The 13,211-nt window shown below is 40.2% G+C and overlaps 1 protein-coding gene across 1 annotated transcript; it reads right to left on the reverse strand.

Moving 5' to 3' along the window:
* Positions 1-393: 393 nt before the first annotated feature.
* LOC124863985 (FAD-dependent oxidoreductase domain-containing protein 2-like) lies at positions 394-8,373 on the reverse strand. The gene is made up of 10 exons (XM_047358584.1): positions 8,215-8,373; positions 6,141-6,358; positions 5,730-6,035; positions 3,906-4,157; positions 3,505-3,819; positions 3,228-3,394; positions 2,881-3,046; positions 1,763-1,989; positions 1,499-1,669; positions 394-682 (listed from the first exon to the last, which is right to left on the reverse strand). Exons 2-10 carry the CDS (start codon positions 6,353-6,355, stop codon positions 444-446), a joined length of 2,058 nt encoding a protein of 685 aa, XP_047214540.1. The 5' UTR covers positions 6,356-6,358; positions 8,215-8,373; the 3' UTR covers positions 394-443.
* Between the last annotated feature and the right edge of the window lie 4,838 nt (positions 8,374-13,211).

Here is a 13,211-nt window from a genome sequence, read left to right on the forward strand (position 1 = left end):
TATGCTAAATATGCATTGCAATGAGACATGTTATATATCCACTTTGTATATATAAAACCTCAAGTAAAACATGAATAAAGCATAATTTGTCAAACCCAGCAGTATTGTAGTATGCGATGTAAAACTAAAATACACCATTGTAAAGACAAAAAATTGTGAAAAACAAAAAAAATTAGCTCTCAAGGAACATCTTATTTTCAGCGATCAACAATAACTTGCAACCTCCAGCTTATAACAGAAAGACCATGTAATAAATCAGGGGTTAGATTGAAAACTACATTTGTCTTGAGCTGATATTTTTTGAGTAGAAATCTGACAGATTTACAAGATAATGGTGGTAAAAATTAATTTCTCTAGTATAAGGATAGAATATAAGAGAATGACTCTGAGTGATGAAGGTAGCGATTCTGAGAGACCAAAGCAGCATTTAATGGGTAAAACAATCAGAGGTCAAGTTTCAGTCCAGAAGATACGGATGCTCCAGGTGGTGCCAGGTAGTTTGGAAATGCAGGGTTTGCTGCCGTTGACATTCCAGCAGTGACTTGCTCAACCGGCACCGGTCCAGCCTTGTAAACGCGCCGTCTCAGGTGACTGTAGTGCTGGACGCCCTGCTGATTCAAATATCCCTGCTGACAGAACAGCGGAGGCTTATGGTGTGTGAGGGCTGAGTGGAAACACGTCTCTGAAATGCAGAAGGAAACACACACAGCTGTGAGGAGTTGAGAAAGAAAATTGAAAAGAAAAAAAAAACGCCCCCACTGTGAATTTTGCTTATGGAGGATGTGGTTTAGAAATGTAAAAAAAAAAGTTTTCACAAGACCAGGAAAATGTGCTATAAGCCAGTGTGATGGACTAGGAAAACCAAACCAAACCTTAAAAAAAGGAAGGCTTGCTGCAGCGTCAATGAACTGATTTGATCAGCTGAGCTTCCTTAGTTGAAAAACATTTTAATACTTTGCATGAAAAAAAAAAAAGAATTTAACCGCATTATATTTTAACTATAACCAAATTGGAATTTGAATTTTTGTCTGTGTCTCGATTTAATATGAGAATACATGTGACTATAAATTGGATCTGTCTTCTAAAGTGCTTTCAGACACCATTTTTTGTGAATCAATCCTATATAAATAAACTAAATAGAATTAAACTGAAGATACACAGGCTCATAAAGAAACATTAATACATGCTCTGCTTTTTTCATCAGTTGAGCCTTAAATTATGTGCATAATCTATTTTTAATGCTTTTTGTTTTCTTCCAGATTCTTATTTACAAATTTTGAAAAATTCTGCATTTTAAGGGAATTTTTGTTTTAAAAATTAAAGATCATATTTCCACTGGAGTGCTTCTACCACATTATGTTGTGATTGGTACATTTGAATTAAGTAAATTGTGATAATGATGATTTTGGTTATATTACAAAGAGTTATAAATAGTCAGTAGGACTTTACAGATCATATGCTCTGTTTAAGGAACAGATCAGTTACTGTCCTGCCTTACCTGCACTGAATGCCCTCAGGTCAGTCTGGACACAGTGCTCCAGAAAGCGCCGCAGTGGCTGGATGTGAGACAGGGGACCGTCCCATTCTGTGAGGAAGTCCTCAACCATGTGATGAATCGCCTTTGGCCTTGGTAAAGGCCAGCCATGGGGACGCATCTTCATGTCTTGCTCTGTTAAAAAAAATACAAAATAAACCCAAATTCCCGGAGTTCGCTGAAAACCATCCCAACTACAATGCTGTTTGATGATGGCAGCATTCATACCTGTAGGGAGTGAGTCATAGTAGTATAAAACAGGGTGGAGAAAGTTGGATTTCCAAGCTCTAGTCCAGTCTGTTTCTGCCCTGCTACGCCCAAGATAGTCTATCTTCTTCTTCCCATACTGCATGACCACCACTATCACCCCTTGACTGGACACCTCATGGCCAGAAAGAGAGGAGAACTGGGGCAAAGCCTGGAGCAGAAACTCTTCGATGTACTCACAGTGAGAACTAAAACGAAAGGAAACAACGCAAACATACAATCAGCACAGAAGTTCAAGGTTAATGTGTCCGTGGTTACAAGGCGCGGTACTGTGTGTGGGCGAAGAGATCTGCTTTAGGCAAGAAATGAGTATAAGCTTCTGAAACAGGAACATCTGTAGGATGAAAAACAAAATGGTTCAAACATTACACAGTGCTTTACAAAAGTATCCATAACTCTTGAACTTTTTCACATAAGTCATTTTATGATTAGAAACTTCTAAGTATTTTATTGGTTTTCTTTTTTTGTGACAGACCATCATAAAGAATGCCATAACTGTAAAAAGGATGGAGAAGCTGGAAATACAGCTGGCACTGTTTTGGGGTATATCGGTACAAGCTTTGTACATTTACAGACATGTTTTGGCCCATTCTTCTCAGTAAAATTGCTCAAACAGTCTTATTGAATGGAAAGTGTCTGGGAACAACAATTTTCCAGTCTTGCCAAATAACCCCAAAACATCAATGTGCTTTGATCTAAAACAATCTGTTGCAGCTCTGGTTGCATGTTTAGAGTCATTGTCCTGCTAGAAGGTGAACCTCCGCTCCAGTCTCATGTCTTTTGCAGCATCTGATAGGTATTTTATTCCAGGATTGCCCTGGATTTAGCTCCCTCCATTTTCCCATCAACTCTGACAAGCTTCCTTATCTTTACCAAGGCTATGAATAATTCTGGCCCAACAGTTGTTGTGTCAACAGATTTTTCCACCTGTGCTGTGGATCTTTGTCCCTTTGCCCCTGAAGGTCACTCAAAATATCTCTGCAAAAAGGCTGCTTTGTAAATAACGAATACTTAGAAGTGAAGAGAAAAGCTGGAAAAAGTGCCTAAGTGCTCAGGATATCAGAAAATCAGCTGCTCACCCTTGAAGAAGTATAACATCCCCGAGCATCTCAAACATTTGGTACGGTCCAGAGGCCTCTCCGACCCGCTTCAGGATCCAGGACATCAGCTGTGTTGTCACGAGTCTGGTTGATGGCCATGTGTTGCCGTGGTAACGGTATTCGAGTAAACGATGTACGGCTCGAGCTGAAGTAGAGAACTCATGCGGCTTATTTGAAAATTTAAATGACATAAATGGACATCATTGTTGCTGTTGTTGTCATGAAATCCTGGCTTTTGAGTGCTACTAAACCCACTGCTCGTTCCTACAAATCTGAATAAATGTCCCAAACATCTGAAAAGAGCAAAGATTCCCCGGAGGTTTTACCTGTATAACGGAATCCATGGACGAAGCCTCCAGCAGAGGCTCGATAGTCTCTGGAGTGAGAGGCGGTTCCCAAAAGGAACAAACCGGGAGTGTTCTTTCCCTCATACCACGCCGTCACCCCTGGTAGTCTCCCTTTTGCATTTTCGCTGTGTGGGGGGCATGCAGAGCTGAGGAGATTTACATAAACAATGCTTGAATAACGCAAGCTTGTTTGGGCTTTTAAGACACAAAGGAAGTTCTCAGGAACTCCGGGCAGCTTGGTTATTTTGATCTGTACCTGTCAAAAATACTGAAGTTGAACCTGAATCCAAGGCATCGGATCACCCGGTCATAAGGTTTCCGCAGGGGAAAGTTGTCGATGTGGTCAACTTGAAGCTCCTCTCGGGATGCAATAGAACCATTCCTCTCATCGCTGTTCTGCATGTACTTCTGCAAACCCAGATAGAGCTTTGCCCTCATCTCTGCATCCTTCACTCCTGATCTCCTGCTGCTCTTCTCTTGTTTGGAGATGACTACGTCCTCCAGGTGTGCCTCAACCAACCCGTCAAGAGATTTCAGCTGGTATGTGTCCAATAGCTCATTGTTAACAGCTCTGGAATACATAAACAAAGCAGAAGTGTTTCTTCTCCTCATCTTACTTATATGAATAACATTTCCTGTTTTTACATCTTGCTTTACCGGAGATCTCCAACATAATGCGTCTGCCAGGCCAGACGGACGGGGCTGGAGCTGAGCATGTGCACCCGACTCGCTCTTCCTACGATGCTCTGAGCTGTTTCAAATGCAGAGTTTCCTTTCCCTAAGATCAGCACAGCCTGGCCTTTGTAGTCATCAGGGTTAGTGGTGATGGACTCATAGCCCTCAACCAAGTCAGACCCTGCAAACTCTACCTCCTGAGGAACCCACAGACCTGTCGCTACTAGAAGGATGCTGGAGTAGAGATAAATAAAAGTACAATGCATTGCAACCCACAGTAAATTGGCAAAGGTATTCATGCCCTGTATACGTTTTGTCACGTTACAGCCACAAACTTCAATGTATTTTATTATGATTTTATATGATAGACCAAGGGCTGCACGGTGGTGCAGTTGGTATCACTGTTGCCTTGCAGCAAGAAGGTCCTGGGTTCAACGTCAGGCGCGGTGTCTTTCTGCATGGAACATGGGCATGTTTAATACTGCATGTTCTGTAATAATAACATAAACCTAATTTTTTCAGTGCATGTTCTCCCCGTGCCGAGGACTCCAGCTTCCGCCCACAGTTCAAAAACGTTAATTGGTCTCTCTCAATTGCCTTTAGGTGTGAATAGGTGTGAGCATGATTGTTTGTTCTGTGTGTCTCTGTGTTGCCGTGCGATGGACTGTCAGCCTGTCCTGGGTGTACCCTGCCTCTCGCCCATAGACCGCTGGAGAGAGGCACCAGCTCCCCATGACCTAGTACGGAAGAAGCAGGTACAGAGGATGGATGATAGACCAACACAAAGTGGTGCAAAATACTGACGTGAATTGGAAAAAGATACATTGTTTCCCAAAAAAAGTGTGGTGTTCATTTCCATAGGTATTACACCAAACAAAATTAATACACAAACCCAAAACATTGGCTCTAACACCCCCCTTTAGCCTGATGCTACTAAATAAAATCCAGGCCAATCACAGTTAAAGTCAAGGATAGAGTTTGTCACTGCCTGTGTAGGGGACTCGGCAAACATAAAAAAGAAGGTGCTCTGGTAAGTTGAGACCAAAACTATACAATTTTTGCTTGCGTGCAATGTGGCAAGAGACTGGGATCTGTTTGCAGTTGGCTAAATAGGGTGCAATCCTGGGTAAAAGAACTTGTTAGAGGCTGCAAAAGACTTCAGACTGGGATAGAGGCTCACCTTCCAGTAGGACAATTTTACTAAGCATACAGCCAAAGCAGTAATGAAATAGTTTAGATCAAAGCACATTCATGTATTAGATAGTCAAGTCAAAGTCCAGACCTACATATTTATTTCGGAATCTGTGACAAAACCTGAAAATTGATTTCAGCCTAAAGATTTACAAAGTTGGAACACTTGGAGCTTTAGTTGGAGTGGAAAGACGGATTCTTAATAAAATGAAGAACATTATGGAGAACCCTGAGCATCCTCTTCATGAGACTGTCCTACAACAACAGAGTGTCTTTGGTCAGAGGCTTCTCCAGATCTGCTGTAAGACGGAGTGCTACAAGAGATTCTTCCTGCCCACAGCCATCAGCATCTACAACGGCTCTTTGAAGAAGACCTACATGATATGAGCTACAACAACATTTAATTTCCCTTTGGGATTAATAAAGTATTTTTGAATTGAATTTAATAACTGAGTATTAACTCAGGGGGGTTGAATACATATGCACACCACACTTTTCAGACTTTTACTTGGAACTAAATTAACCCCAGTATCACTATGTCAATAAAATACATTAAAACTTGTGGCTGTAAGGTAACAAAATAGGAAAAAGATCAATATTTTTTTTTTAGATTACCTGCATGTATAGTCTGCTGCGTGTTGATCAGTGAGGACGTAGCTCCTTCCTGTGGCTGACTGAACAGACCTGATCCGTCCGATGTCCACACCATAATGTACTTTTAACCCGAGCTCCCTCACAAACATGGAAAGGTACAGAGGGAAAGCATCGGCCGGAGGGTAAAACTCGCTGCTCAACCTCCTGAACAGCAGGTCTGGTTTATCGCTCAGCAGAGAGTTCCAGTCATGCCGCAGGTTGAACTCTCGATTGCACCTTCCTGTGTGGATTTTGTTAATGCTAATCAGCTTCCTGTGCCTGGGATATCTTCAAACATAGAAAACGAAAGAGAAAAAAATGCTTTAAAATGTGACACACACGTACCATTTTTACTGCCAATTTCGAAATCAGAGCTCTCATAAAGTTTCTCACTTGTTGAAAAAGCTGCCTGGGCCAGAGTTCCTCTCCAAGATGATGTAGTCCCTTCTTGCTTTGGAGAGGAAGAACCCCATCTGTAGACCAGCAGGTCCAGCTCCAAGCACACAGTAATTGTAGTGTCTGGTACCATTGTAGTGGTGCTCATCGAAGGAGGTTAGCACAAAGCCAAACAGGGTAAAAAGGATGAAACACAGAAGGTTTGGCTCCATAACCTGATGGGATAGGAAGCATAGTAGCATTGGAATAAAAATGTTTGATGGGGTGGTATCAATGGACGTTGTTACTAAGAATGAAGCCAGAAGAAGCACAAAAAATGTCTAAGAAGCTTCTAAAGATGAAACTGTATTTTCTGCTGAGGTATGTTGGCTGTTCATTCAAGATTCTCCTTTTAAACAGAGGCTCAGGAAGCTAATGGGAACAGAACATGTTGGATTAGGAAGCTTTCGCAGTCTCTTGGAATCTTATATTTGACATAAGGGTCTGTTTACTTCATGACATCACCTCTGGTCCTAACTCACTTGAACTCAAGTAAAAATAATTCAGTCAATCAATTAAGGCTCCTGTGCACCCAATATAAATGAATGAATAATGTTTGAAAAAGCCTTTTGCTCCCAAATATTAAGTTGGAAACAACTTTTTTTTACTTTTGATTTGATCTCGCAAAAGAATAGCAATGTTTCTTTTTAACATAAAGAATATATTGTTGAGACAGATCATCGCTTATTACAGATCGTAGAAAGAAAGTATGTTGTTGGTATTTATAGATCAAAAGGAGAAACCTGAATCGACAAAAATCGGCATTCTCAAGTCAGAGCGTTAGAAAATCAGTGAACATAAATCTACCACCAAATTTCCCTGATCCCACACATCTCTATATTTGTTCTAGAAAAAGAACTACACAGATATATGGGATTTCAATCAGTCTTTAAGTGATCATCTGTCATTCAGATTATATATTCCTTCGTGCCATTATGACATTTATTATAGAACTTTACATAAAAAAATAATAATTTGTTCAGTATGGCTTGAACCTCATTAACTACACGCCATGTACACAATGTCAGATTCAGTTAATTATATTTGTTCCGATGAGACTCGTTTGCCTTTTAAAAATTACAACCTTTAAACAGGTATTAAACATACTTATTTATTAACCCCACATGTCTGTATTAACATTGTTTCTTTATTGGTCGGATGTAATATTCTAACCTTTAAAGTTGTGTTTTATTCGCCGAAAATAATAGAGGCTGGAAAACACCAGTCTGTGTGGAAATATTCTATATAATATGAAGTGAATTACTTTTTAAAATACTATTCTAATTTATTGAAAATGACAGTATATGCTGATAATACTTATGACAACAAGATTTATCATGTATAAAATGTTAAGAGATATATTTTTTGAATGTTTATAGAAACTGTCCCATGCTTCTAGAGCCCAGAAGGTATTACTGGCATGGTTATTGAACAGAATACTCCTCTTGTATGAGCGATCTTGGTTCTGTTACTCTTACATTTGTAGCTCTGTCTTCTGGGATCATTTTAATGCTCTTGGGAGCCACCTGCTGGTGTGGGGGCTGGTTTCCCTTAAGCAGCTGCTGGATTTGCTTATGTCTTGGGCCGACTCTGTATGCAGGTAATTATCAGATGGTGCTATTCAAACAATATGGTTTAACATGTCTATTCAGCAAATCGTTTACCTAATTACCTTCTGTGGGCCACAATTACTGCTCTTTATCCGCAGTCTACATGTTTTTGGATCATAATTGGGGCTTTGGGTTAACACCGTCCATAGCTATACATATTTAGGCTACATTCAGTTCCAAACCAGAGAAAACATTTGTTCCCGTAAAGATTGATAAAAAGCCAGCGCTGCACTTTAGCGAGAAAGAACTTATGAAACCGCAGTAAACTGCAGCTTTCTGTGGACAAGGATCCCTCGGCTCTCCATGAACTGCCTGGCCGATGTTATGTCACCCTGCTGGGGATGCGGAGGCTGCTGCCGCGGCGGGAGCCAGATGTGAGGACGGTGTTATCGCTTCATATATGTCAAAGATGGAAATGTTACCTTCTACATGAGTCGGTGACTCTCCCGCCACATCTGGGGCTTCAGATATATTGAAATGGCAGCATATTTGTTCTCATCAGGCATTTTAAATCGCGTTGAGGGTGCAGCCTTCTGTAAATCTCCACCACGCAGCCCACTTCCCCCCGGGTTATGAAAACCAATGGAGAGCTGCCTGCATAAAGGGGCGTGATCAGAGAAATAACATAGGAGACACAGGAGCCGAGTCATGTTTCAAATCCACTTAAAGAGACCCGAATACAACGTAATAAACAGGCTGGAATAAAAAAAATAACTGCAATTGTTTCCATCAACATTTTAGATACGCCCAATAAAATACTGGAGAAGTCTTTTACATTTTCATGGATTTTTGTCCTGTACTGACTGGCCTTAGGCAAACAGTATGGTGGGTCCAGTTGCTATTCAGTGTCGGGGCAGATTTGTCCTGCAAATGTCACATAATGTTTCCTTGAGTTGTTGAACCATGTTGCCTTGATAAGCTGTTATGATTTGTTGTATGAACCTGTCATCGAGTCCTATACTACGGTGGCCGGGGGGTGCAAAACACTTTTACATTTCAGAAAACAAATTTACATTTCAGAAAACATTTTTACATTTCAGAAAACACTTTTACATTTCAGAAAACATTTTACATTTCAGAAAACATTTTTGCATTTCAGAAAACATTTTTGCATTTCAGAAAACATTTTACATTTCAGAAAACAAATTTACATTTCAGAAAACATTTTACATTTCAGAAAACAAATTTACATTTCAGAAAACAAATTTACATTTCAGAAAACAAATTTACATTTCAGAAAACAAATTTACATTTCAGAAAACATTTTACATTTCAGAAAACAAATTTACATTTCAGAAAACAAATTTACATTTCAGAAAACAAATTTACATTTCAGAAAACATTTTACATTTCAGAAAACAAATTTACATTTCAGAAAACATTTTTACATTTCAGAAAACAAATTTACATTTCAGAAAACAAATTTACATTTCAGAAAACAAATTTACATTTCAGAAAACATTTTTACATTTCAGAAAACAAATTTACATTTCAGAAAACATTTTACATTTCAGAAAACAAATTTACATTTCAGAAAATCAACCGGAAAGGGAATGTACCAACACTGACCTGGAAGTTAGCCTCAGGGCTGCATCCTTCGAAGGCCGTATTTGTAGACCGATTACGTTACAGCGCGGCGACGAAGGCTGTCCCAATTCATGAATCATGACTCCCTCCAAGACAAATGTGTCCTTATTTTGCCCGATTTGAAGGATGGGTCGTGAGTATCCTTCGCGGCCCATCATTTCCCATCATTCATTGCGGGTCGAAGTGGATTGGTCAAGCAGGGGAAGCCATGGCGGACCATAGCAACAAAAGCTGTGAGTAAATTGTGGAAAATTACACTTTCTGTGGCACAAATTAACTTCTACAATGTTTTTAGTGCGGGAATATAACTATGTAGACGTGAAATATCTGCTTGATTTATGTAGACATCGCTTAATTTCAAACGTGCTCCGACGGGTTCGGAGTTTTCCGTTCCCGGCGTAGTAACCGGGTCGCCTCGCCAGCCCTATATATATAAGGCCTAACCCTAACCCCTATATATATATATATATATATATATATATATATATATATATATATATATATAGATAGATAGATATATTATATATATATATATATATATATATATATATAATATATATATATAAACAACAACTTTCAATTTTAAGATAGATGCTATTCGTCACCAGGTCATCTACCGTCTAAAGACCCCTGAGGACTTAAGGCAGTGTCCCGTGAGTTTGCAGGGCTGGCACGCCACAGAGTTTTTCTTAAAGCTGTGGGTGCAATTGACGGCTGCCATATCCGCATCAGGTGTCCAAGCAGCCCTGATGGTCAGTGCTACAGGACCAGAAAACTCTTCCCTTCCATAATCCTGCAAGCAGTTTCTGACCATTGGAGCCATTTTATTGACACGTATGTGGGCTGGCCTGGGTCAGTGCATGACTCTAGGGTGCTTCGCCACAGCCCACTGTACAGTTTATCCTCCTCCAGGGCATTTTATCCTTGGTGATGGAGGGTACCCATGCCTCCAATATCCACTCCCCCTCATCACTCCCTACAAGAGGACAAGACATGGTGTGGGAGCCCAGCGCTTTAACAGCCATCATTCCAGAAACACGCTCTATAACAGAGCCTGTTTTTGGAATGAAGAAAACCAGATTCAGGGCCATCTCCCTGCAAGCGCTGGAGGTGCACGACACCTTTGTACCTCACGTAAGTTTTGACCTAGATCCATTTTATATATACATTATACATAATATATACACATACACACATATGCACCCTCTTTTAAATTGTTTTCAGGTCATAACAGCATGCACCATCATCCACAACATCTGCCTTGGTGCTGGGGATGTCATGGCCCCAGAGGATGACCCAGAGGAGACTGTAGAAGAGGATGAGGGTGAGGTTTGGACTGAGGCAGTCAGCGTTGCTCTCTGGCAGAACCAGCTTTCAGCTGAGGTGTCCACCCTGGAGGAGGTACCACCAGAACATGACTACTGTGTCCAGCCAAGTATAATATTATAGATGTGATTCATTTTTGAGGGGTATGACTAATTGTAATATTTTTTGAGAACCATCTTCTAATTCTGCATTTTTCCGATTACCTCTTAGTGATGTAGCAGCCGTCAATTCAGCCAGCCCTTTAAACCCACTTGATGGACGATACCGTGGACAGCGGAGAGAGACATCACAAACATCTGCAGACCACCTGTGTGATGCTTCGTTCACCATCCAGAAAGACTAACCACAGGTCTCAGTTGCAGCATCCCATCCAAGTCTCTGACCTTGTGAGAGATTTAGCCACACCGCCAGACTTTCTGTTCAGAAAGACATCTGCCTCTTTGTTCTGTTCAAGAGGTTTTTCCAGGAACCAGTCACTCAAGTTGATCCTGTTGTCGCCGTTGTAAATACTTGTACATAGTTTTATTTTATGCCTTTTGTCTTGTAATCTTGATCTGTTTGAATGTTTTCTTCCCCCATTCTGTTTAAAGTGCTGTTTGTATTTTTCATAATAAATTCTGTTTATAACTTTAAATGAAGTTGATGTATTGTTAGATCAAATGGAAATAACATTAGTGACAAAAACAATTTTGAAATTTATTAGAACACCTTAAAACTTTAAGAAACAATCTGAACAAAACTTAATATTTCTTATGTAGCATCTTATTTTGGTGCCATTCTTTGGAAAACAGTCTGTCCATTCTTTGTGCCCTCATGTCCTCCCTGATCATCTCCATCATCTCTGTCCCTCTTTCTTTTCTGACCCCTTCCTGCTGGCTCACTGTCTTCCTTCTCCGTCTGGTTGACCACTGCTCCGCTTGGCCCTGGAGTGTCCTCAGGGATGGAGGTATTTAGGACAGGAGCTGTTGTGGAAGACCTCTGTCCCAACACCTCATCCATAAGGACAAACCAGGGCCAAGTAGCAGCAGTGGGCTTTTCACTGATTCCCTCTCCTGACCCTGGATACTTACAATCCTAAAGTTAGATTGAATAAAAAAAAGAGTTGACTAAACAGAGAAACCAACAAGACTTTTAGAAATATTTTTTTATTTGTGTGTGACATGAGAACTTCTGAACATACTTTAAATTCTTTTCTTTTTTCAAATTGTCCCACATTGTTTTGTCCTGCAAAGGGGGTGACCTTCCCCTGTTGGTCCATCTTCTCCAGAATTGTCCTAAACCGAAAAAAGTATGTTAATCACTGGATGGATATTTATGAAAGTTAGAAAGATAGGAGTTATTGAAACTGGACAGAAACCGACTGCAAAGAATGTTGTTATTGTACCTCCAAGCCATGGTGGCTGGGTTTTTAGCTCCAGTAAAAAGGTGGTGGTTCTCACCCATGAGCTTAATAAACTGGCCCATCTGCAGCTTTGTAGCTAAACAAAATATGAAAATACCAACAAAAAAAAATCTTGCTTAATATCAGAGCAAAAATAAAGCCTTTTTTAATTTCACATTTGTCTTAATTTGAAGAAAATATTAAAATATTTCTATGCAAATGTCTAAAACAAGCTCTTTCAAACTTTTAACTTCTTTACTGAGATTCACTTACATTTGGAGGTGTATTCCTCGTCGGGTTTACCTGGAATCAGAAATTATAATGCTAACTGAATTATAAATAAACTTTTAAAACATATAGCACATTTCTTCATTAAAATTTAATATTGAAAAGCTTATTTATTCTCAATCACACTGTCCAGCGATACAGTTGGATTACATAAAATTGACCATTTATTCTGGTTAACCTTAATATCACCTGAAATGTTAAATCGATTTTCAGTAACAATTAAAATAATAACATAAACTGTTAGAAATCACTTGTGTTAAACGTTCACTGTGATGACTGCCAGCGGGAGCTTAGTGGCGATAGTCCGGTCAGATCTCTACCGAGCTAGCTCACCTCACCGCCGGTAGGGCTGGCAAGGCGAGCCGGTTACTACGCCCGGAACGGAAAACTCCGAACCCGTCGGAGCACGTTTGAAATTAAGCGATGTCTAGATAAATCAAGCAGATATTTCACGTCTACATAGTTATATTCCCGCACTAAAAACATTGTAGAAGTTAATTTGTGCCACAGAAAGTGTAATTCTCCACAATTTACTCACAGCTTTTGTTGCTATGGTCCGCCATGGCTTCCCCTGCTTGACCAATCCACTTCGACCCGCAATGAATGAGGGGAAATGATGGGCCGCGAAGGATACTCACAACGCATCCTTCAAATCGGGCAAAATAAGGACACATTTGTCTTGGAGGGAGTCATGATTCATGAATTGGGACAGCCTTCGTCGCCGCGCTGTAACGTAATCGGTCTACAAATACGGCCTTCGAAGGATGCAGCCCCTGAGGCTAACTTCCGGGTCAGCGTTGGTACATTCCCTTTCCGGTTGATTTTCTGAAATGTAAA

The sequence above is a fragment of the Girardinichthys multiradiatus genome, chromosome Y (assembly GCF_021462225.1).
Source record: "Girardinichthys multiradiatus isolate DD_20200921_A chromosome Y, DD_fGirMul_XY1, whole genome shotgun sequence".
Classification (NCBI taxonomy): domain Eukaryota; kingdom Metazoa; phylum Chordata; class Actinopteri; order Cyprinodontiformes; family Goodeidae; genus Girardinichthys; species Girardinichthys multiradiatus.

Coding starts and splice junctions, on each gene's coding strand:
- LOC124863985 (XM_047358584.1), bottom strand. CDS start 6,355: ATGGAGCCAAACCTTCTGTGTTTCATCCTTTTTACCCTGTTTGGCTTT. Junction 6,036..6,140: donor CCAGGCAGCTTTTTCAACAA/GTGAGAAACTTT, acceptor CTATGTTTGAAG/ATATCCCAGGCACAGGAAGC. Junction 3,047..3,227: donor CCATGGATTCCGTTATACAG/GTAAAACCTCCG, acceptor TCTCTACTTCAG/CTCGAGCCGTACATCGTTTA.